This window comes from Monodon monoceros, unplaced genomic scaffold (genome assembly GCF_005190385.1).
Source record: "Monodon monoceros isolate NGI ecotype Baffin Bay Population unplaced genomic scaffold, NGI_Narwhal_1 Super_Scaffold_18, whole genome shotgun sequence".
Lineage (NCBI taxonomy): Eukaryota > Metazoa > Chordata > Mammalia > Artiodactyla > Monodontidae > Monodon > Monodon monoceros.
The window spans coordinates 61,571,027-61,595,954 of NW_021703774.1; the positions used below are offsets into that span (position 1 = coordinate 61,571,027).

Here is a 24,928-nt window from a genome sequence, read left to right on the forward strand (position 1 = left end):
TTTTGAAAAAATAAAATTGATAAACCTCTGGCCAGGCTCACCAAGATGAAAAGAAAGAGGATCCAAATAAAATAAATGAAAGAAGAGAAATAACAACTGATACCACAGAAATATTAAAAACCATAAGAGAATACTATGAACAATTATATGTCAACAAATTGAACAACCTAGAAGAAATGGACAAGTTTCTAGAAACATACAGCCCACCAAAACTGAATCAAGAAGGAGTAGATAATTTGCACAGACCAATCACTAATCTGCAATTTAAAAAACTCCCTGCAAAGAAAAGTCCAGGACCGGATGACTTCACTGGAAAATTCTACCAAACATACAAAGAAGAACTTATACCAATCCTTCTCAAACTCTTCCAAAAGACTGAAGAGGAGGGAACACTCCCAAAGTCATTCTATAAAGCCATCATCACCCTGATACCAAAACCAAGGACACTAACAAAAAAGAAAACTACAGGCCAATATCTCTGATGAATATAGATGCAAAAATTCTCAACAAAAATATTAGAAAACCAAATCCTACAAAACATAAAAATGATCATACACCATGATCCCAGGGTCACAAGGATGGCTCAACATATGCAAATCAAAACAAAACAAAACTGCTTAGTTTACTTGGAAAAAGTATGCAGCTTATAGCTATCGAATCAAAAGTCAGAAGTCTTTACTATTGGCATAGAGAAATCAGGTGAACTGTTAATTTATAGTCCAGTTACAAGCATAATTTATCCTTCAGTGTTGGTCACATGAAAATATTAACATTATAGTAATACTTCTTTGTTTATTCAAAGTATGTGTAATCTAATATGTACATATATTTCCCATTACCTGTTGGAGCTCATGCAATATAATCTATTGTAAAGTTTTCTTTGGTTCAACTTTTCCTTTGTTTCAATGGGATAAGCCTTAAAACTTTTCCATAAAATAAATTACTTCTCCCAATACGATTTGATTTTTAAAAATACACAAGTCAATTGATGTGATACACCACATCAACAAAAGAAAAGACAAAAACCACATGATCATTTCAATAGACACAGAAAAAGCAATTGATAAAATTCAACATCCATTCATGATAAAAACTCTTACCAAAGTGGGTATAGAGGGAACATATCTCAACACAGTTAACAGTCAACATAATACTCAGTGGTGAAAAGCTGAAAGCCTTCCTGCTAAAACCTGGAACAAGAGAAGGATGCCCACTTCTGTTCAACATAGTACTGGAAATCCTTGCCACAGCAATCAGAAAAGAAAATGATATAAAAGGTATCCAAATTGGAAGGGAAGAGGTAAAGTTGTCATTACATGCAGATAACATGATACTATATTTAGAAAATCCTAAAGATGCCACATAAAAACTACTAGAACTGACAAAAAGAATTCAGCAAGGTAGCAGGATACAAGATTAACATACAGAAATTGGTTGCATTTCTTTACGCTAACAGTGAAATATCAGAAAAGGAAAGTAAGAAAAAAGTCCCTTTTAAAATCACATTTAAAAAATACATAGGAATAAACCTGACCAAGGAGGTGAAAGATTTATATCTGAGAACTATAAAACCTTGATAAAGGAAACTGAAGATGATTCAAAGAAATGGAAAGTTATCCCATGCTCTTGGATTGGAAGAATTTGTATTGTTAAAGTGGCTACACTACCCAAAGCAATCTACAGATTTAATGTGATCCCTATCAAATTACCCATGATATTTTTCACAGAACTAGAACAAATTATCCTAAAATTTATATGGAACCATGAAAGACCCAGATTGCCAAAGCAATCCTGAGGAAAAAGAACAAAGCTGGAGGCATGACCCTCTCAGACTTCAGACAATACTACAAAGCGACAGTAATCAGAACAGCATGGTATTGGCACAAAAACAAACATGGATCAATGGAACAGAACAGAGAGACGAGAAATAAACCCACACACCCACAGTCAATCTTTGACAAAGGAGGCAAGAATATACAGTGGAGAAAAGACAGTCTCTTCAGCAAATGGTGTTGGGAAAGTTGGAAAGCTGCATGTAAATCAATGAAGTTAGAACACTCCCTCACACCATACACAAAAATAAACTCAAAAGGGCTTAAAGACTTAAATATAAGACATTACACCATAAAACTCCTAGAAGAGAACATAGGCAAAACATTCTCTGATATAAATCATAGCAATGTTTTCTTAGGTCAGTCTGCCAAGGCAATAGAAATAAAAGCAAAATAAACAAATGGGACCTAATCAAACTTATCAGCTTTTGCACAGCAAAGGAAACCATAAAGTGACAAGAAAACCTATAGACGGGGAGAAAATATTTGCAAACGATGCGACCCACAAGGGCTTAATTTCCAAAATATACAAACAGCTCATACAGCTCAATAACCAGAAAAACAAAACCCAATCAGAAAATGGGCAGAAGACATAAACAGACATTTCTCCAAAGAAGACATACAGATGGCTAACAGACACATAAAAAAAAGCTCAACACTGCTAATTAGCAATGGATTAGAAAAATGCAAATCAAAATTACAGTGAGGTATCACCTCACACTGGTCAGAATGGCCATCATCGAAAAGTCTACAAATAATAAATGCTGGAGAGGGTGTGAAGAAATGGGAACCCTCCTACACTGTTGGTGGGAATGTAAATTGGTACAGCCACTATGGAGAACAGTATGGAAGCTCCTTAAACAACTAAAAATAGAGTTGCCATGTGATCCAGGAGTCCCCCTCCTGGGCATATATTTGGAGAAAACCATACTTCGAAAAGATACATGCACCCCAATGTTCATAGAAGCACTATTTACAATAGCCAAGACATGGAAGCAATCTAAATGTCCATTGACAGATGAATGGATAAAGAAGATGTGGTGTGTGTGTGTGTGTGTATAATGGAATATTACTCAGGTATGAAAAAAATGAAATAATGCCATTTGCAGCAACATGGATGGATCTAGAGATTATCATACTAAGTGAAATAAGTCAGACAAAGACATATCAAATAATATCACTTATATGTGGAATCTAAAAAATGATACAAATGAACTTATTTATAAAACAAATACACTCACAGACATAGAAAACAAACTTATGGTTACCAAAGGGGAAAGGGGATGGGGGAGGGATAAGTTAGGAATTTGGGCTTAGCAGATACAAACTATATGTAAAATAGATAAGCAACAAGGACCTACTGTATAGCACAGGGAACTGTATTCAATATCTTGTAATAAACTATAATGGAAAAGAATCTGAAAAGAATATTTATATATATGAAACTGAATTACTTTGTTGTATACCAGAAACTAACACAACATTGTAAATCAACTGTACTTCAATTTTAAGAAGAGAACCTTATACAGTAAGTATTATCATTATCCTCAACCTACAGCTGAGCAAATGGAGGCTTAGGGAGGCTAATAAACTCAAGGGCATATAGCTACCTGTGGAGGAGGGGATACTTGAGGTTCAGTATGGAGCAACGGTAGACTGGTATGGTTCTCTAATTTCCACCTGTAACAGAACTCAGAATGTGTTTTTCCATAGAAATAAACTGACTCTTTGGAATGTACCCAGTGGAACAGCAGTGAGTGGAAGCAGTACTTATGCCCTTTTTTTTTTCTCCATGAGACCAGGGAATTTAATAGAAACTAGCTTGCCAGGCATGGTTATTCTCTATGGCATTGATACAAACTGGATTCTGCCCAGCCCTTGCGTGCCCTGGAAGTGTGTTGGCGGAGGAAACAGGGAAATGAAAAGGCAGAGCTCTGGGTTCCCCACTTCAACCACAGCACCCTTTCATGTGTTGGGTTCCTTATAAAATTTCCTTTGGGCCCATTCTATAATAGCAAAATGACAAAGATGGATCATATTACTTTGAAAAGCATACCCTGTTAAGACTTCAAACAAAGGTGAAAACCCAACTTTGTCTCCATGTCTCCCCTGCCCTGCTTCACTGATGCCTCCTATACTCCGATGAGAAAAGAAACCTTAACAAGTTCTCCAATTTCTTTAGGTGCATTTCTTATCAAACAAAAACCAAAAAGGCAAAAATCAAAATAAAAAACAACCCAAACCACAACCCTAGCTTATTACAAATTTTTAATTATATTATCTTTTTAAGTCAGGAACAAAATAACCGTACTATTCATCACCACCATCATTTCATAAAGGGACATTTTAATGTAAAAAAGAATACAAGTTAAAGCTTTATGAAAACAGTCCTCATTTTTCTTATTTTGCTCTCCACTGGTGAAAATTTCTCATGAACCAACACTGATCTAGTCCAGCTTTTTCATCCAATGCCCTGAGGACTCCAGGCAGTCACCTGGCCAAAGCTGACCATCTTCAATTGCTGACCAGGGCATTCTATCCTTAAATGTTTTAGCTCCTCAAAGTGGTAGTGGGGTACAATGGAAAAAGCATGGATTTGAGAGTCAGGCCTGGGTTCAAATCCTATCTAATCCTCAAAGGCTACTGAACACTTGAAATGTGGTTAGAGCAACTAAAGAGCTGATATTTTTGTTTGTTTTATTTATATAGTATAGCATAAATTTAAATGTAAATAGTCCTATGTGGCTAGTGGCTGTATTGGAAAGCACAGATCTAGACACTATTACGGTCAAGTAGTTTAGGGCCACATTCATTTCTGGAACAGCCATCTCATTCTGCCAACTCGCATTGTTCTCCAAGTCAGCTAAAACCTTTTAAGTCTTCCATATTTTGTTGCTAAGGGTGTCCTTCCCCATTTGTACCTATGCAATCAGATCTTTGCATCCAAATGCAGGAAATTAGATTCATCTCTATTAAGTTTCATAACCTTAAATTTAGTCTATCATTTCAGTTTTTAAGCATTAGAAGCAATCTTCAATCGAGATTTTTAAAAAATCCTATTGTTATCCTATGTATTAGCAAGTGATAAGATAATCTTATAGCATAACTAGCAGTAAAAGACTTTCTTCGAGCCCCAGTTTTTCACTGCTGTGGCCTGACTATGAACGTATTTCCACAATTAGACTTTTTTCCAGCTCACACATTAAGTAAACATCCTCTGGCAGGGTGAGAAGGGGTGCTTAATACCTGTGGCCCCTCTCTCATCTACTAGAAACAGGCTACTTATATTTTAGATAAAGACTCAAAAAGAAATAAGTGATAGAGTCAGGGTTAGGTATGAGGCTGATGCCAGGTAAGTTTTTATTTAGGGAAAAAAAAAAGTCACTGAAAATAAAAGTCACTCAAAATGAATGAGAGGTTCAAAACACCCTATAACTCTTTAATGGCAGCTTTTGCACCCACTGCTCAAGCCAGTTCTAACCCAACCAAGATGCTGGAAAGCAGAGCACACAGTGGTGCCCATCAGGCCAATGAGGGCGATGAAGCTCAGGGCTCCCCGTTGCCGCTTTCTAGGTTCTAAAAAAGAGGAAAGAGCAGAAGTTACTGGGGGTGTTCCACAGTGACAATGCTGTCAACATCCACCAGCCATTCTGTCAAGGCACCTGGAGCTGTACATTAGACCATCTAGTCTTAGGAGGTCAACCAGCTCTTCAGCCTAAGCTGTCAGTATGTCAGATACTGCATGCAAAGTCGTGTGCCACAACAGTATTGAACTTTAAAACACATTAAGGGATAATAATTAGAGCACCTCTGCTCCAGGATCTTTTGGAGTTTTCCCTCTCCCAAGAGGTAAGGACAGCCAGAAGGATGTCTTCCCCCTTCTCTCAGGCACACCATTTATAGCACTGATTAGGAGCAGGGGATCTGGGCTCAGACTGCCTGGGTTTGAATCCTGGCTTTCCAGTTTACACTTAGTAGCTCTGTGACCTAGAGTCTTAATCTTTCTCAGCCTCAGTTTCCTCATCTATAAAATAATATTATCTATGTCATAGAATTGTTGTAAGGCTAAACAGCATATGCAAAGTTCTTAGAACAGCAATTGACACGCTGAAAATGCAGAATGCGCTTTGTTACTATTCAAAGGTTAATAAAAAGAAAGAAGATAACAGATCTTTCACCTAAATATCAAGTTACTTTCCCTTTTCTTAAAGCCCTGCTAAACAGGAAAATGTAGTAATATAAGATTTTAAATTTGTTTCCTTGACAGATGTCAACATGTCCTTACCTCCTGTGTAATAGCCATAAGCATAAAGAACTCGTCCAACAATCCAGGCCAAGCCCAAGCCAGAAACTACACGCTAAAATAAAAAGGTTCCATTAGTTATTTGCATGAAAGAAACAGGCAGAATTTTATTAACATCTAGGATTGATTACACAATGTTTTAACAAAAAGTTAACAGTTTCATGGATATAGTAAAATACTCCCTACCAAAGTTAGGGTAGAATGAAGTTGTTTTAGTCAGGAAAATCAAGGCGCTGTGATCCTTCTATGAACTGCTCAGAGACCTGGGAGGTGATTGCTGGCCTTCTCCTAGGTAGGTGGGATGGGAGGAATCTCCCGGCCTGCCCCAGGGGACTCAGTGTGCTAGAGCACAGGGGAAGGAGAGGCAGGCCTGAGGGTCACAGAGTAAGCCAGGAGAGGAAACCGACTGAAAGGCAGGACTAGGGGAGGAGCCCTGTGGACAGGAGATGGACTGTGCACTCCACGGCTGTGTGCTGCTTCGTCTCAGCCAGGTCTCCCCTGGGAGGGCTCTAAGGGGCTGTGCTGCGGCCCACGCATAGGCATGGGGCTCCACTAGAAAAAGTCGGGGGAGTGTGTCATGTTGTGAATCCCAGAACATGTGGTGTTGGAGGGGAGCCTCCCCATTCCCAACACCCTTGGGAAGAGAGAGTGAAAACTCATGCAAGATGGGAAATCCTTCCATTTGGACACCCTGCTGGGGTGACGAACCCATTTGGTCTAAAGGAGACAGGGGAGAGGAAGAGAGAGGGTGTGTGAGGACATGAGTCACTGTGCGTCACTGTCCCCAACTGTCTTTTCAATTTAGTAGTGGCATCAGTGGGGGTGAGGTTCCTACTTTATGATTTTTATTTGTTTTTTTTTGATGATTTAATGGAAGTTAAGTATCAGTAGGAGAATGAAACAACTATAAATAAACCCCCAGGCACACAAGTCACTATCTAGAAGCTCTGTAGTTTCTGCCCGGTCTCTCTTTAAAGTCGCATAATTACCATCAACCCGGGAACAATATCAGGTGCTCGTCTTCAGAGTAGTCTTAGAGTATTTCCAAGAACTAAGCACAAGGAATAGGATCTAGGGGAGTGGGACAGGAACGGGGCTGGGGCGGACGTCAGGTGACGCCTAGAGAGACCAGCTAGTCTGTTTAGACCAGTTAGCCTAGTTACTTGCTAGGATTGGGGCTCTTTAGAGGCACAAGAAAGAAATATCCTCTCTAAGAGAGTAGCAGACTTTTCTTTGAAACAAATACAAGACTTCGAGGTCATGAACTATAGATGTGCCATTCTGGCAGCTGACAAAAAAAGCACAAGGCCATTCAGGTACAGACCAGAGGCTTATGAAAGTCTCAGGACCAGAAATGTGAGGTGCCAGCACTCTGGTCTGAACTCAGTGGAGGGGAAATCTGGGCCCTGAAAAGGAAACACTTTATGTGTAAGGCAAGACCCCAGTGGCAACTAATCAGGCTCAGATAAACTTGCTTTATCTAGATAAGGTGTAGTGCAGACCAAACCTAAGGCTCACAAGGGCCTTAGCGGCCCACAAGGCCCCGAGGTCCACCCTCACCTCCAGCCCTCACCTCCTGCTCACCACTGAAGCCGCCCTACTCACTGTGCACCACACAGACTGGCCAGGCTCCTGCCCCAGGGCCTCGCCCTTGCTCGTCTCCTGCCTGGAGGTGTCTGGAGACATCTGCAGCACCTGCTCCCTCACCTACTGCTTAAGTGTCACCTTCGCAACAAGGCGCTCCTCCTGACTGCCCCACTCAGCACTGTCCCCCCCAGTCCCCAGGCGCTCCCTTTCCACCATCCCTGCTTTTGCTTCCTCTGTGGGGCGCATCACCTTCTAACATGCTACGCGATGTCCTTGAATTGCTTTTTGTCTGCGACCCCCAACTAATAGTCAGCTCCACGAAACCAGGAGTCTTTGCCTGTTTTGTTCACTGCAGTAACTTCCGGTGTCCAGGAAATGTTCGTTGCATGAATAATGTGGCAAAGGAAAACTCAATGGACATGAACCTCCTAGGATCAGAGAGACCTGGGATCAAATTCTGATTCATCTACTCTGTAGCTATTTGATCTTGAGAAAGTTACATAGTATCCAAGAGGTTTCTCCTTATCTGTAAAAAACGGGAAAAATGCTACCTACTTTAAGGAACTTTGTAAGAAGTAACTGAAATTCTTTTAAATACATGGTGCCTAGACATTGAAGATGTTCATTAAATTTTCATTTCCCCTTCCCTCCTGAATGGCTCAGTGAATTAAATCTATTCAATCTAATTAGATGAACCCCCTCCCCGGAAAAACTTACTGGGTGGTAAACACCTCCGACAGCTAGAAAAAATAAGAAGGGAGGGTACACTTCCAACCTGGAATAGATAAAAAAAAAAAGTTTTTTTTTCCTTTTAAGTGCTCTATATAAGTATGTCTACGTAAAACTAAGAACCCTTTACATTCTTACTTGCCAAGTTAGAAACTTGAGAATAAAAATAAACATTGACCAGAGGCAGAAGGCCTGACCACTAAGATCCACCTTCTTTTGCTCTGCTTGGGATTAGATTAGAGGTAACTCAGAACACAGTGAGTCAAAGACCTCAAATCTAACAAACTGATGGGGCGAATTAGAGTAGATTTCCTTGCAGAGCTCAAAGCCTCTCACCCCCTAGGCTGAGAGATTCAGTATCAGTTTAGAGTGAACGTGCTGCAAATACTGCAGAAGAGTAATGCAGCATTAAATTCATATTTGAAAAGGGCATTGGGGGAGGGATGAAGTGGGAGTTTGGGTTTAGCAGATGTAAGCTATTATATATAGAATGGATAAACAACAAGGTCCTACTGTATAGCACAGGGAACTATATTCAGTATCCTGTAATAAACTATAATGGAAAAGAATATCAAAAAAGAATATATATATTTATAACTGAATCATTTGGCTGTACAGCAGAAATTAACAACATTGTAAATCAATTTTACTTCAATTAAAAATAAAAGAAATGGAAGAAAAAAAGAAAAGGTTATCTAGAATCCCACCATCCTAACAACTCTTAACTTTGCTTAATATTTAATCTGTTCACTTATACATTTTTAATGATACTTTTAATGAGTATTCATGATCATCATCATTGCTATTACTCAGCAAACAGAGTACCAAGGGTTGAGGTGTTGTACAGAAAACACCCGCTCTGCAGATGTCTCGGGGGCCGGGCAGGGCCAGCACTCACGTGTTCTGGTGGGCCCGCTGAATGCAGTTGAAGAGGTGTCCGTTTTCAGGGTCATTGCTATACATTGTAGGATACTGTTAAAACAAAGTGTGTGTGATCAAATGGTCAAGTGTAGCATTCAGTGTTGAGAGTTAAAATCAACCTTAAAGATAATGTATCCCAAAGCATCTTCTGCCATAACCTTCGTAAGATGATCATTCAGTTTCTGCTTACATGCATGTGGTGACAGAGGTCTCATTCTCAGAGGCAGATTCAATCTGTGTCTATTAATATCCAGTGACGAGAATATATTTCTGTGCCATTCAAGGGATAGAGGCAGCTTGTGCCAAATTCAGGGTTTTTGTTGACGTTATGCCACCACTGGTGGCTTTGGGATGGATTACAAGGATGCCATTGGGAAATAGCTCCTTCCCAAGAGTCAGCAAATACCACATCTTTTTGAGGTTCCCCTTAATGGGGGAACAGAAACTGAGTGTGTGAGAGTTTTAATGTGTCCATCAAAATAATAAACTAGACATGAAAACTTTAAAAGGAGCTCTAATTAGAAATTGCTCAAAAGAAGTAGACATTTTAAATTGCTCACCAGGGACAGCTTCGGTAATTATCCCTTCTAGATCAGCTAGAGCTAAAGGAAGCATTCAATAGACCTCCTCCCTATGTCTGATGTCCAAACACAGGCTAACTCAGCACCATGTGCTTCGTTTCTACTTGGGAAACAGGAAAATCACCAGAAGACATCATTTTAAAGTGGCATACCAGGAAACAACTGCTATTTAACTCCAACCCCCATTTTTTTTTTTGGCCTCGCTGTGCAGCTTGTGGGATCTTAGTTCCCTAAACAGGGATCGAACCTGGGCCCTTGGCAGTGAAAACACAGAGTCCTAACCACTGGACAGCCCGGGAATTTCCTATTTAACCCCCTTTAGAAAATAGCTGTCTTCCTAGCAAAGAGCTCCAGCCAAAAGCATACCTGGTCTTTTTACAGAAGAGACAAAAGTAAAACAAGATGGAAATGACTCTCCAGAAGGGCCCCATATTTCTTGGCTTCCTCCTGCCAGACAGGGGCAGAATTTCTAATAGGAACAGGCCGGAAACTGCCACCGCTGACCACTAGCACCTCACCTTTCCCTCCACAACTGAAAACAAGTTCTTGCCGCGACGAACCCACAGAGGCACCGCTGTGTTCCCACTCACCTCCACTTTGTACTTCTTGCGGGCCTTGGAAACGTTGATGGCTAGATGAGTTACCATTAGGAAGCTGGCAGCACCAGTTAGAATCACGAAACCATATTCCTTAGAGAGGACGGCCATCCTGACTCTGCGGGAGAAAGAACACATTAGGCTGCCACCTGGCACTGTGGGCTCCAAGCTGCAGGAGGCCTCAAGAGTGGGATGTTTTGTTACCAGCAAACATATCCCTACAGATCAAAAAGAGGCGTGAGCGATCTGGTGGTTCTAAGAGGTAGAGATATTACTGTATACCAATATTACTGTATACCACCCAACAGAATTAAAAAATGATTCAAGTCTGCAATATACACACAGAAAAGTTCACGATCACATTGTATATTCTCTTTTGCGCCCGAGTTCTTTTGATCAACATCGCATGTATGAGATTTATCTAAACCACTGCAGTAGCCATTGCTATTGGATGGTCTGGCCACTAAAAACTGCAATTTAAAAAAATATTTAGCAAGGCAAAATGCTAAAAGATATACTAAGTTACAGAGAGAGAGAGAGAGAGAGAGACAGAGAAACAGAGAAAGAGAGAGAAAGAAAGAGAAAGAGAGAAACAGAATATAGTCAGTAAGTACATAGTGATTCCAAGTTTTTCGCTTGTATGTCTGTTGGCATCGGGGACACTCAGGGCAGGAACCCTAGGGCCTCCCTTGGATCCTGAGGCACGTGCTGGTACAGCAGCAGAAATATCACACTGGTAGGGAAGGGATCAGTTATAGTTCTTTGAAAGCCAGAGCAAGGCTCTGGGCAGCTCTTGGAGAACCCAGATTCTTCATCAAATTAACACTTCAAAACTAACCCCATGATGTGTTCTAGTGTCTGCAATGCAGCTTATTTTGAAATGCATCAAAAAATGATGATGCAAGCTAATATAGCAAAATATTAATGCTAGAACCTGGGTGGTAGCTATATGGCTGTTCACTATACAATTCTTCCAACTTTTCTGCATGTTTGAAAAATTTCATATGAAATGTTTGGAGAAAAAGCTCATCTCAGCATTTTTCAGTGTTCAGCAATTTCAGCTCTTTTAGCTCTTGTCCTGCTCCAGCAGGAAAGAACAAAGAAGGAAAGAAACAGACTGGAGATCAAGGAAAGGAAAACCTGCTGGGTGGGAAGAAGCCCTAATAAATTCAGAGTAAGTTAGTGCTGCCCTCCAGTCTCTCTGAGCATTGATCACCAGATGTCTGAAGGGTCAGAGCACAGCAGGACACAGAGAAATAGCTACAATGCTTCCAGAGATCCTTAGCTGCTGTCCCATCACGTGCATGGCTGCCACAGGCCACCAGCTCCTGTGTGTATTCTGTCTTCAGTTTAAAATTTCCATCCCTAGGAATTCCCTGGTGGTCCAGTAGTTAGGACTCCGCGATCCCACTGCAGGGGACACAGGTTCGATCCCTGGTCAGGGAACTAAGATCCCACATGCCACATGGCGTGGCCAAAGAAAAAAAAATTTCCACCCCTGAAAACTGTTTGGCTGCAATCTCTCCTGAAAGCCTGGGAAGGTTACCCTGCTCCAAAATGTTTTAGCCATCCTCACAAACAACCCAACAAGATGCTAATATCCCTATTTTCCAAAGAGCACCCAGAGGTTAAGTAATATTCCCAAGGTCTAAAAGAGAAAGTATCCGATTTGGGATTCAAATTTAGGTTCCAATTCAGTTCCAATGTCCCCTTTCAATCCCACTTGATGATTTAGAGCTGAACTGACATTGGGATCACAGAATCTTTCTCATTGTGGAATTTGGGGCCAGCAAACAGGTCAGTTCTTTAAAAGTAAGCTTCCCTTAGGTCTGCAAAATAACATTTGGAACCAAAATCCTAAAACCTGCCCATCCCCAACCATGTTTCACAATAATTCCCGTTAGTTTCCCCTGCTATATTCTTTCTTTACATGGAGCTGCTTGTGGAGGGGCACCCAGCATCCCCTCCTCCGGGACAGGGGACACACACACTGGAAAGGGCCATCCCCAGGACTCAGCATGGGAATCACCTCCAGGTCAGCCTCTCCTGGGCCATCTTGTGTGGCTGCGGAGAGCAAGGAGTCTTTGGCTGCCTCCCAAGCTTCCCTGCCCTCATTCTCTCTTAGAATTAGTCCTTTCCAGAGTTTAGAAAATCAGCTTGGGGAGGAAGCTTTGGTAGTAGTTATTAAATCAAAAATATGGGGTGAATACTGAACACCTCTTTGAAAATAAATAAATATGAATACCTGATATCCCTGGAGTTCAACCCATCTGGGCCAAACAGGCCACTGAAAATGGAGCTATCTCTAACTTTGTCAAAAGCCGCCTGTTTAAGAACGATACAATTAAGCATATCCGGTTTAGGTCAAAGTGTGCAAGTTGAAAGTCTGTTCAGACCTCACCTTCAGACAGGAGGCTAGGCTCTCACGCAGCCTGGGGTCACCTTGTGTTGGTGCAGACTTTTCAGCTCATTTTTCATCTCCCCCCAAATCCCATAAGCCCCATTTTACAGAAAAAGAAATGGAGGCTCAGGTAGAGAGATGAGGGCAGAGCTAAGACCAGAGCAGGTTTTAGAGTTCTTCCCCAAATACTCCAGCTAGCCCAGGCAAAACATTAGAATTCGGTGGCTCGGTCACTGGCCTCTGTTTTTCTGGCCTGTAAGGATTTGGGTAGGAGAAGCTAGGTGGCAGGACAGAGAAGTATCTTTTGAGTAGATGTTTCTGTTGCAGGCAATGAACACTCAGAAAGGCAACCGCTCAAAAACCTGCAATTAGAAATTAATGTTTACTACTGACCTCCTCTTCCAAAGTATAAATGCAACCTGGGAGGTTACACTCTTAGGCAGTCACACCCTAGTGAAAGTGACTCTCTTGACACTTTGCTATGGTGATAGGTACTGAGGGGAAAAGAATCTAGGTGAGGGCAAGCAGAGCCAGGAACAAGACCTTTGAAGGACAGAGAATTTACAGTAGGGGAGACCCAGAGTCCGATGCTAAAGTGGGTAGTGTGCAAAGGACAGTATAATCGGTCAGGAAACAGTAAGCGTACTAGGGGCGGGAGGAGACAGGCGGCCCTCCCCAAGGCTCTCCCTGCATGAGCCCTGGACACACCTGCATAGGTGCCGGAGCCAAGCCTGTTCAGCGCTCCCCGCCACACACACCTCCTTGCACTTTCACCACGTGAGGAGCCCTGCTTCACAGGCCATTGTAGCCAGCACTTCCCAGCTGGTGTGATCAGGGCTAGAACAGAAAGAGCAGCCAATTGCATCAGACACTAAGCTCCCGTGAGGGAGGGACCGTGTGTGTCCAGCATCCCCCGTGCCAAGCACAGAGTGTGTGCTTATAGAAAGCTGTGGAATAAATGAAGCAAGCTGTAAGTCCAGGTACCTTTCAGAATGCCTCCTCTGCTCTGCACAGTGCCTGGCATAAAGTGTGTGCCTAACCCATGTCAGTTTCCTTTTTCCCTCTCAAAGCCTCTACTGAAACAATGGAAGCAACTGGATGTATGAATTCCTGGAGAAAGAGGAGATCAGAACACAGAGAAAAGCTCTGTCGCTACAGCTGCTGAAAACATAAATCCAGTAGGGACTGCAAAATGCTTAAGTCTTGTCCTTTAAGGAAAGAATCAGTTTAATTCACTTAGGGTTCAAAAAAAACTTTGTCATTTGCTGAATTCTTATTTTCTGAGGGCAAAGAGATGCACGCTCCCGCCCCGTCGTGGGTGCGGGTGCGTACACTGGCGAAAGGGGAGGCACCTCGGCTCACAGCAGCCACGTTCCAGGCAGCTCCAGCCACGCCCGAGGTTGGGCCGGTCCCGCAGCTAGCCGATAGCTCCCAGAGCACAGGCTTGAGAAGCTGATACGTGCAACACAACCTCTTTCTGACATGAGCACGCATTCGGACTGCACACTATAGTTTGTTGATTACATACCTGCTCTGTGTCACTGGCAACCCCTATATCCACCCGACAAGATAAGGTTCTTGGGGGTGGGAATTCTGCCCTAGAGTTTGCCTTTTACATGGTGATAGATACACAGCATGCAGTCCAGTGGTCCTTTTGGAGCTGAACTTTCATGACTGGTATAGATTACTTTGTAACTCACTTGGTTGTATAATAGCACTTGTTAATTATCATGCAGTTTCCGAGGTTAGTTGCACACCAGCTGTAAAGATTAAAATTTATGATTTGTACAAATAAAAATTTATTTAGTTACTTGGTAGTATTACACGCTGCTGGGAGAAGTGTAAAACAGAACCATCTGGAGGACAGCCTGGCGGCAGGCAATATGCTTTACATTGTTCATAACCTTTTGCTCATTAATTCTACTGGGAATCTATCCTGGGGTAATAATCAGGAAGGCAAACAGATCTGGTTCAAAGACATTCACTTCAGCACTATTTATAACAGCAAAAACAGAAATGGTATAGATGTCCAAACAAAGAGGACTAATTAAATAAATAATAAATCTGTAAAACAGAATAGTATATAACCATTAAAAATGGTGAAACATTAAGGATGGTGAAACAGACTTAATATACAGCATGTTAAATTAAAAAAAAGAAAACAAAAAGTATATCTAGTTTTCTCAATAGAAAAAAATTAAAGAATATCAAAATCATAAGCATAGCTATTTCCAGATGGCTGAATTATAGATTTTCCTTTGTACCTTTCTATAATGTGCAAAATGAGCAAATATATACCAAAAAAGTTATGTAAAAAAATGGCCTGACAATAATTAGTAATTGAGGAGACAGGAGGGATAGACAGTATGTTACAAAGGAACCAAAGAATCGGACCTGATTTTTAGCTTGAATCCTGTCACTTATCCACTATGTGCAGTATAGAGACAACCTTGCAGGTAAGGGGGCAGTTTTGGAATCACATTGTCTGGGTTTAGAGCCTGGATCTCATATTCCTAGCTGTGTGTCCTCGGGAAAATTACTCAACGTCTTTCAAGCATCCTTGGTTTCCTCACTTGTTAATTGGAGATAATCATGACACCTACCCCACACCATATAGTTGTTGTAAAGATTAAATGGGGACACTGTCTCTAAACACCCATCAGGATGCCTGTCACATAGTAAGTACTCAATAAATGTTATATATCAGGTTATACTATGTGTGCTAATGTTCTGTTAACTGTCTCTGCCCTGATTCAGTGATAAAAGCGGATGTTCGAATACATGATGATGAGATACATTTAAGAATTTATAATTTAGAATTATCATTTTAAAATAGCAAACAAAGCTCAGAACTACATATATTCCCCTCCTTTTTGAACTCTTAATAGCCAGCCATGTTATAATCTATTATCTGATGGGCAGGAGTATTCAGAAGGAAGCAGGCTTCTAGTACAGACTATGGAAATCAGCAAACTGCAGTCATGCAGACCCTCCCTGTAGCCAGACATGCTTATCCCCGCATGGGGCTGAGCATCCATTCATTTACTTGTTCAAGTTTATTGAGTGCCTACTATGTGCTACTCAGTGGGCCCATGCTGGGGATGAGGTGAACAAGCCAGACTTTGGTCCCTGCCCTCAGGAAGCTCATGCTTTACTGGGGGAAGCAGGCAAATAAGTAAACAAATACCCAATTCCAGATTTTTCCTTCATACCAACGATCAGAAACTGAGTACAAATCCCCCCAACCCCCCAAAAAAATGAAACTAAAAGGGTTGGGGAGAGGCAGAGATAGGACAGAAGTGTTTCTGTTCTGTCTTCACTTATTAGTAACTACAGAGGTGTATGTTCCTAGTTAACTGTTTCCTGGCAGGCTTGAGTCAAAATAGTTCAGTTGAGAGAACATTAAGTCGAAGGTTTAAAAGGAATTAGTTTTTCTTTGTATTTAGAAAATTCGTGTCACTTATTTAATGATAGAGATCCTTTTGGGAATGTTTTGTTTGTTTGTTTTGCGGTACGCGGGCCTCTCACTGCTGTGGCCTCTCCCGCTGCGGAGCACAGGCTCCGGATGCGCAGGCTCAGTGGCCATGGCTCACGGGCCCAGCCGCTCCGCGGCATGTGGGATCTTCCCGGACCGGGGCACGAACCCGTGTCCCCTGCATCGGCAGGTGGACTCTCAACCACTGTGCCACCAGGGAAGCCCCCCAGTGGATTTTTAAAAAGCTACAAGGCACCATTGTAAAGTCTTACTTTAGGAGTGATCAAGCTTGGACTTCAAATGAGGCAGTGTTGGTCTCACCCCTAGAAGGTATGCTCTATTCCAGTGCCTGAGTTAGCAACATGAAGTTTCATTATGATATTTGGCTAAGGTACTCTCTCACAGGAATGTGACTGACAGATTCACCTGGAAGCATAACTACTCCAGCGCTTATACTTCGCTCAACTTTTCCTCCAATTCCTGCTTCTGCCACCACTTGCCTTATCTCACTGGGGCAGGGGTTCCTTCAGTTACAAAAGGGTTACTCAGAGAACTTCCTGAACTACATTCAACGGAATACTCCTGGGGTAAAGCTCTCCTTCACTTATTTACTCCACTCCATCTTAGCTGCCAACAGAAATTCCCCAGGGCACAATCAACACTGCACAAATGGAGCAAAAGGAAGGCTTTATCATTTGGGCACTGGCCTCAAATAATTTATGACTTCTGAGCCATGAAGTTACAACTTATCTTCTCCTAAATGAAAATCTATCAAATGTCTTAAGGGAGAGAGGATTTCAACTTTCAGCTCTCTCTTTGCCCTCAAACAAATAAAAACCAGTGTGGACAATGGTAACCCTTACTTCCATTTGCAAGATTGCTCCCCTCTAACTGTACTGCAATTTCTCAGCAGTCTTTTTTTTTTTTTTTTTTTAATGCATCAGGAATGGGACAATGCTAAAGCACTTATAGACTGACTTGGAGCCATTCCCCAATGTTTCATTAAAATACTTATTTGGCTGCTGTATTATTAATCCAATCTTCCTTATATATGGTCCTTTATTTTTAAAATTTAGCTATTTTATTTATTTATTTTTGACTGTGTTGGGTCTTCATTGCTGCGTGAGGCTTTCTCTAGTTGCAGCGAGCGGGTGCTACTCTCCCTTGCAGTGCGCAGGCTTCTCATTGCAGTGGCTTCTCCTGTTACAGAGCACGGGCTCTAGATGTGCAGGCTTCAGCAGTTGTGCCACGTGGGCTCAGTAGTTGTAGCTCGTGGGCTCTAGAGCGCAGGCTCAGTAGTTGTGGTGCACAGGCTTAGTGTCTCCAGGGCATGTGGGATCTTCCCAGACAGGGCTCGAACCCGTGTCCCCTGCATTGGCAGGCGGATTCTTAACCACTTTGCCACCAGGGAAGCCCCGGTCCTTTATTTTACATGGCATTTTCATGAGAATAATACAAGGATGGTAACTTAAAGGGCTTCATCTGATCACATCAAATGGACCACCATGAGTCCCCAACGCTGAGAGGTGGTTCCAAAAACTCTGAGGTTGTGCTAGGGGTCTACTCAGCCTGTACTCTTTTAATGAGGTAGCTGTCCAGCCTCGTTTCTGCCTCCAAATGTATCTACAAAGGAATAGTCCTCAAAATTATTTCTAGGCAAGGCAGCTGAGCCCATATAAAGCTAAATGGAAGAGAGATGGGAACATTATATGTATAACTGATTCACTTTGTTATAAAGCAGAAACTAACGCACCATTGTAAAGCAATTATACTCTAATAAAGATGTAAAAAAAAAAACAGCTAAATGGAGAAACTTGAGATCCTAGAGGCAAGCAGCACAAAAGTAATTCCCTGTTTCCATGATGGGAGAGAAAAAAAGGAGAGTCACAGAATTTCTTTGGGTCCATCCTACATTTTCAGAACGCCAGTCTGGTCACTTCTACAGTACACAGATGATAAAATCTGTTTGAGTGTCAAAGTCTCAAATGGCAGTGAGATTTTAAAAAGAGTACACGGGGGCTACCCTGGTGGCACTGCCAATGCAGGGGACATGGGTTCGAGCCCTGGTCCGGGAAGATCCCACATGCCGCAGGGCAACTAAGCTCGTGCGCCACAACTACTGAGCCTGCGCTCTAGAGCCTGTGAGCCACAACTACTGAGCCTGCGCTCTAGAGCCCACGAGCCACAACTACCGAGGCCCATGCACCTGGAGCCCGTGCCCCGCAACAAGAGAAGCCACCGCAACGAGAAGACCACGCACCACAACGAAGAGTAGCCCCTGCTCACCGCAACTAGAGAAAGCCTGCGCACAGCAACGAAGACCCAATGCAGTCAAAAATAAATTTATTTAAAAAAATTAAAAAGAAGAGTACATGGACAGTTGAGAGAAGGAATAATAACCATGTGAAGAAAAATAACTATTCCCCACAATTGTTTTGCATATTCAGTAAATACCACTCCAAGGGCTAAAAATGAAAAGTTAGTTGAATAGGCAGGCCATTATTTGTCCAGCCTTGAATATTAACTCAAGTGAGGCAAACAGCAGAGGCAGGTAATAAAGTGGGTCTTTCCCGGTTTCTCATATTCTTTAATTCCTCATCAGTGTTGCTGGCAGAACACCTGGAAAGTGGAAGCACACTACAAGTTAGAGGGATGGAAGATCTGTCTTCTTAAGAGATAAATGTCCTATATTCAATTTTATAGTTAAGTGGCCACAGCTTGGAATATAAAATATTCCAGTTCCACATGTCATTTTAATTCCAACACTCTCGTGAACGGTCAGTGCTGAGGACAACTACATTACTGCACTGGCTGAGAGCGGGAGGGGGGAAGGAAGGACCAGCTTGATGCTCAAGTCCAAGTGAATGTTTCCTGGTTACGTGGGATGAGCCTGCACTGACACAAATAAACTTTGTTAAGGCCAAATAAGCAAATTACCTGCTCTTTTCTTCTCTGGAGTCTGACTTCTGTGCAAAAAGGCACTAGACACATATGCTTAACTGAGTCTCCCCTGGGAAAAACTGGTAATTCAGCTCTTCAGGAATCTAAGAATAGTAGATTGTAAGACAGAACAAATCCTAGGTTCCCCTGTTTGTAGAATGACAAACTTTCCCAAACAGACTCTTGACCCAAAAGGCCCTATGGGCGAGAGTTCCTTGATGTGCTGACCTAAAAGCCTTGAGCCACGCTGGACCATCTGGAGCCCAGCCTCCAGGGAGGTGTGATCCCAGGGACAGGATTCAGGACATTTCCCATAGTCTGAAGGCACCAATCTCAGAGGACAGGGAAGAGAATGGGGAGAAGTTATGGGATGCAGAAGAAAATAAAAACCTTGTAACAATTCATTCGAGGGAGCTGATCTGACAAAGTCAATGCAGGACAAAGTGTTTCACCTAAATGGAATGCTCACTTTAAGTCCACATCTACCACCTTCCTCAGTAGTGCCTTAGAATGATTCCTTTCCTGATGTATCCCCTACTGAATGCTGGGTACCACGTGCAGTGCAGGGCTACAATAGTGAACAAGACTGAGAAAGAAGGTCCTGACCTTCCAGAATACAGAGTCAAATGGAGGGAGACAACTTAGGAGGACCATGAAACAGGAAGGTAACAGATTGAGCTAAGGGCTCTGAAGGATGTAACAGTGATGTGAGAGTGAGCACACAGGTAGAGAAAACAGCCAGTACACAGGCACGGAGACAGGAAAGGGGTTTACTTGCATAAGGATGAAAAGGAAACCAGTGTTGGCTGAAGGGTAGTGATATAACCTAGAGGAAGAGTGGTAGGAGAAATCAATGATTATTAATAACACATTATTAGCACATATATTACTTAATATGTGTCAAACACTAAGTAGTTCATCAATATTAACTCATTTAAACCCTCACAGCGTCCCTATGATATATTATTACTCCATTTTACAGATGAAGAAACTGAACATCAGAGAGGTTTAGTAATCTGCCCAGGGACACGCAGCTATAACAGAGAAAGCCTGGATTCACACACAGCCAGGCAGTCTGGCTCCACAGTTATGCTCTCAAACCTTGGCTGTATTGTCTCTCAATGAGGTTGGGGAGCAAGTTTGACCACATTTGACCTCTTCTGAAACTTTTCTATCTCTCCGGACCCTCTCCTGAGCATAAAATATATTAACGAGAACAGAAAGCTAATAATTAACTCCAAGTCTGTGACTGATTAAAGCCTGAGAGCTTTCTAATTGGAAGAAGAAAAAAACTTGGAAAAGGTCCAAAAAGGAACGTTTTTTTTTTTTCTTTTTAATGAGTGTCAGCACTGCAGTATGACAGGAGGAGAGATTACAGGGGAAAAAAATCCTCCAAACTTTCGGGCATTCGGGTTTGCAAAGGGCAAAGCAACACAGAAATTGGCACTTCATTTTTACATCACGATTTCCATACAACCTGTCCCTTAACTGGCATTATATATGAACTGAGGGGCAGAGTGAAACTAAGCCCTGACTTCCCAAAGAGGAAAAGAAAAATCTCTAATGAGCCACATGGACACCATTTGGATTTTCCATCACAAGAAATGTGGGTGGACTGTATGCAGTGAATTCTTAGCAGTTGCTGAACAAGTCCCCACCAGGCTACCAGCCATTCTGAATGAAGGAACTGCATAGGCTGCAGGCTCCTGCCTGAAACAGGGGTCTAACTCTTCAGGCCTGTCTGTACTTAGAATGAAGTTGTGTCACAATCATTCACATTTCTTAGGCTGGAGAAATAAAATAACACTATTAAATAAAAAAGAGTGAACTAAGTCACCAAAATATTAGAACACATGTTCCAGTTAATAAATGGGTCGACTCTAGAAGGAACTCTTAGCGTAACATGGGACGGTTGATTCTAAATGCTGAACTCCTTAAAGGTATTTGCAAATGTATTTGGAAGGTAGTACAACTTCCCCATAGGAAGATAGGCACATAGACAGTGTAAGAGATAGCGAGGGAAATGCAAAAATTCTATTTTACATAGCAGTAAACTACCTGGTAACTGCTGAATTCTTCTTTTTCAGAAGGATGGTATACTCATAAGTAGTATTAATGAAACCAGTTGTAAAAACTGGTTGTAGCAGTATATTCTTTTAAACACATATTGCTTTAAAAAATGCTAAATGGTTCATGGTCAATTGTGGTTGGCAAGGGTGATCTGAATACAGATTCAGAATATTTAAATAGAAATATAGGGAAGAATATATTTAAATATTGCTAGCTGTGCAGTAGGCACTAAGTTACTCTTTGACACATTGATTTGTCATTCACTTCATTCCAGATTTCTCCACATAGGTTCAGTGTCTTTGCTATCCTCCAGGTTAAGAGGCTCCCCTTCATGGATTGTGTCTCTGCAGAACTCTAAACTGGCAGGATTAAGTCTAAATAAGGGGGAAGGCTGCCCTTCTCCAGTTTTGCTCCTTAATCTAAGGAGGCCCCTGCAGTGCCGTTTCTATGACTGGGCACAGTACCTCTACACAGTACCTCTGTTTTATATGTAGTAACATCATTTGCGGGGGGATTCACTTGACAAAGTTTTCTATTTCTGTAACATTGTCAGGAGGGAAGCTTTACAGAACGTCTTCCCCAGCTGAAAGTATTTGTTTGGGTTTTAGATGTAAACTTATTTAACTCTGTTAAATTTAACTCCCGTGAGAATAAACGTTCTTGATCCCTTGACTCAGATACTATGCTCTCAACACTGAATTCGTTGACCTAAACATAGTCTACAATTTTGACCAATAACCTTGGGTGCTTCCCAGAAACTGTAGGCTCCCAGCGATCTACACATCTCCCAAGAGATGCCCTTGCTTCCACCGACAGAGGAATCGAAGATCTGCGGCAATTCCACATGACCACGCCCAGGTCTACAGCACCTGCAAAGAGCCATATATCTGCAGAGCAGTAACTGTCCTTCCCTCCAGATCTCCCTTTCTCCAGTTAGCGGATTAAAGCCGCAAGCCCGTAGTTCTTTTCCTACCCACCCTCCTGTCTTTGCTTTCCTTTTACCTCCCTTTCCACACTCACTTGTCCCCTAAGCTACAATGTAGCGGTAAACTCGTGACTCCCAAGGAAAGTGACAGCAGAAGCCAGAACTTCGGAGAATGACTTACCAACCAGCCTCCAGCCCCTTCCACCGCCCCGCAGCTGCCCCACCGCTGTGGCCCTAGCGCTCCCTGCAGCAACACCAGATGAGGGAAATTCTCTGAAATCAACCTAAAAGAAGACTCCGCCTCCTCTCCTGCTCTAAGGCAGCGGTAGGAAATGACCCACTCGTAGGTTCCAATTCAAACATACGACAAACGTTTCTATGAAACCGGAGGAAAACAAACACAATTCCCTGGGAGGCCCTCCCGGAATGTCCCTAGCAACACATGCACATCCGCAGCTGGCGCAGCGCTCTCAGGCCACTTTAAAAACCTGTGTTACCGATCAGGCCTGCACTGCCAGCTGCCCCTGCAGTGCCCTGCCCGCCCCTCCTGTGCATCAGAGATGCAGTTGCCAAGGTCAGGTGGGTTCTGGGAGGCAGAAAGAAGGAGCCCGGCGTCCGCACAGCCCAGGGAGCGGAGGAGAGAAAAGGAAGTAACTGAGGAAGGGTTGACCTTGAGAATTTCCCTGAGTTTTAGATAGCGTGGCCGGCCTAGCTTAGACGCTCCAAACCCACTACATCATGGGAAGGATGGAGGGCAAAGGGGATGGGAAGGTAGAAAGAAATCTACAGACAAGAAGGGAGAGAGAGAGAGCGAGTCCCTATTCAGCTTGGGATGGCCGAGATATGGGCGGTGCCCAGCGCAGGAGCTGAAATGCCTCCGAGGCCCACGCTCCTCGCTGCCCGCAGGTGCGGGGACTCACCAGGATCACCTTCGGTCGGCTGGTGCAGAACGCAGTGCGCAGCGGAACTGTAGGTGCGGCACCCTTGGCCTCCTGCAGAGTGGGGCGTGGCCCGGAGTAGTCCCCGCCCTCTCCCGGGGCAGCGCGAGGCCACGCCCTGAAGGCGGGCCTCTGAGTGTCAGAGCTGAGTATCACTTCTGGGCCGCTCATCTTGAGGCAGAGACTGCATTTTCTTCCTCCTCACCGTGGTCCACAGATTTACCCCTCCTACTCCCAAATGCATTTATCTGTTCCTTTCTGCAAAGGCCCTCGTGGCGGCCTTCCTAAACTGTCCCAGCCAGTTCATACTTCTCGGGTTGAGTTTGCAGCACGGTAGCACGGTAATAATTTATCCCCAGCAGAGCCACCGTAGCTTGCTTCTAGGGGCTCTGGGGTGAGGGCGGGGACACGGGTTTGCAGGCGCGTGCGGACAAGGGGCAGGTCACCAGAGTCGGGCTGCAAGGCTGGGATGGGTGCGTTCTGGCTGCGTCTAGGGTGTGCGGGGCGCTCAGTGTCTCAGATTGCTACAGTCGCCAAGTGAAGGGATTTAGGGATGTTAGAGCCTATTTCCCTAACTAATGTTGTTAGTTTTGCGAAGATCCGGAAGCAAGCCCTGCCCGTGTGGTGGCCGCACCCATCCTCGCCCACGCCGCCCGCTCGCCGGGGTCCAGCTCTTCGGGAACTAGACCGCACCGCCTCGGAGATCCACAGACCTTCGATAGCGAATACAAGCCCCAGTTAGGCCCTCTAGTCCAAGTCCGATGAGGTCTTGAGTGAGGCCTGCAGGCAGGGTCGAGCCGGAGGGAGTAGAGCTTGCATCTAAGTGCCGTTAACTCAGCCTTGGAACCGCCGACGGCAGAAGGCACCAAACTTTACAGTTTTCACGTGCCTTAAGTGCGCCCGTCACCCCTTTCCTCTGGATACCCCACATCCTACTAGGGATTGCCACATCTGGGCCACCCCTAGTGTCTCTTATGTGGGAGTACTTCCCCTCTCTACGAGAGCCTGTGCTTCCAGGTTGAGGTGTAGAAAGGCTGGAATCTATATCTTACAAGGCTGTAGGCTGGGTGTTGGTTCCTTTTTGTTGATTTGTCATATCCACACATCCGGAAGTATTTTGAGGTCTCGTAAAATCTTTACTATTGTTGTTTAAACAACTTCCAACCATTCTCACGCTTTTAACTTTTTCAGTACAAGAAGGCCTTACATGGTAGGGTTTCTGGCATGTTGATTGTAAAGGACTTGTTTTCACTGAACACTGCAAGTAGAAAAAGTAGGAAAGCATTTTTACATTATTGAGGGACATTTTTTCCCCCTTGCGTCTATAGACTGACGGTGTTCTCTGTTGTACTCTTTGTCTACCTCCCCCCACCCCTCCCCACACAAACCTCATTTCATGTGTTGAAACCTAATCCCCTCTGCCATGGTATTCATGGCTTGGGCCTTTGCCAGGTATTAGTTCGTGAGGGTAGAGCCCTCATCAGTGGGATTAGTGTCCCTATAAAAGAGACCCCAGAGAGCTCCCTTGGCCCTTCTGTTGTGTGAGGACACAGGCAAGACAGCCATTTATGAACCACGAAGTAGGCTTTCATCAGACACTGAATCTGCCAGCACCTTAATCTTTGCCTTC

The 24,928-nt window shown here is 43.2% G+C and overlaps 1 protein-coding gene across 1 annotated transcript; it reads right to left on the minus strand.

Annotated features, from left to right (window-relative positions):
* Positions 1 to 5,162: 5,162 nt before the first annotated feature.
* On the minus strand, positions 5,163 to 23,377 carry MGST3 (microsomal glutathione S-transferase 3). The gene is made up of 6 exons (XM_029230402.1): positions 23,281 to 23,377; positions 10,544 to 10,667; positions 9,350 to 9,423; positions 8,440 to 8,497; positions 6,118 to 6,190; positions 5,163 to 5,408 (listed from the first exon to the last, which is right to left on the minus strand). Exons 2-6 carry the CDS (start codon positions 10,658 to 10,660, stop codon positions 5,272 to 5,274), a joined length of 459 nt encoding a protein of 152 aa, XP_029086235.1. The 5' UTR covers positions 10,661 to 10,667; positions 23,281 to 23,377; the 3' UTR covers positions 5,163 to 5,271.
* Between the last annotated feature and the right edge of the window lie 1,551 nt (positions 23,378 to 24,928).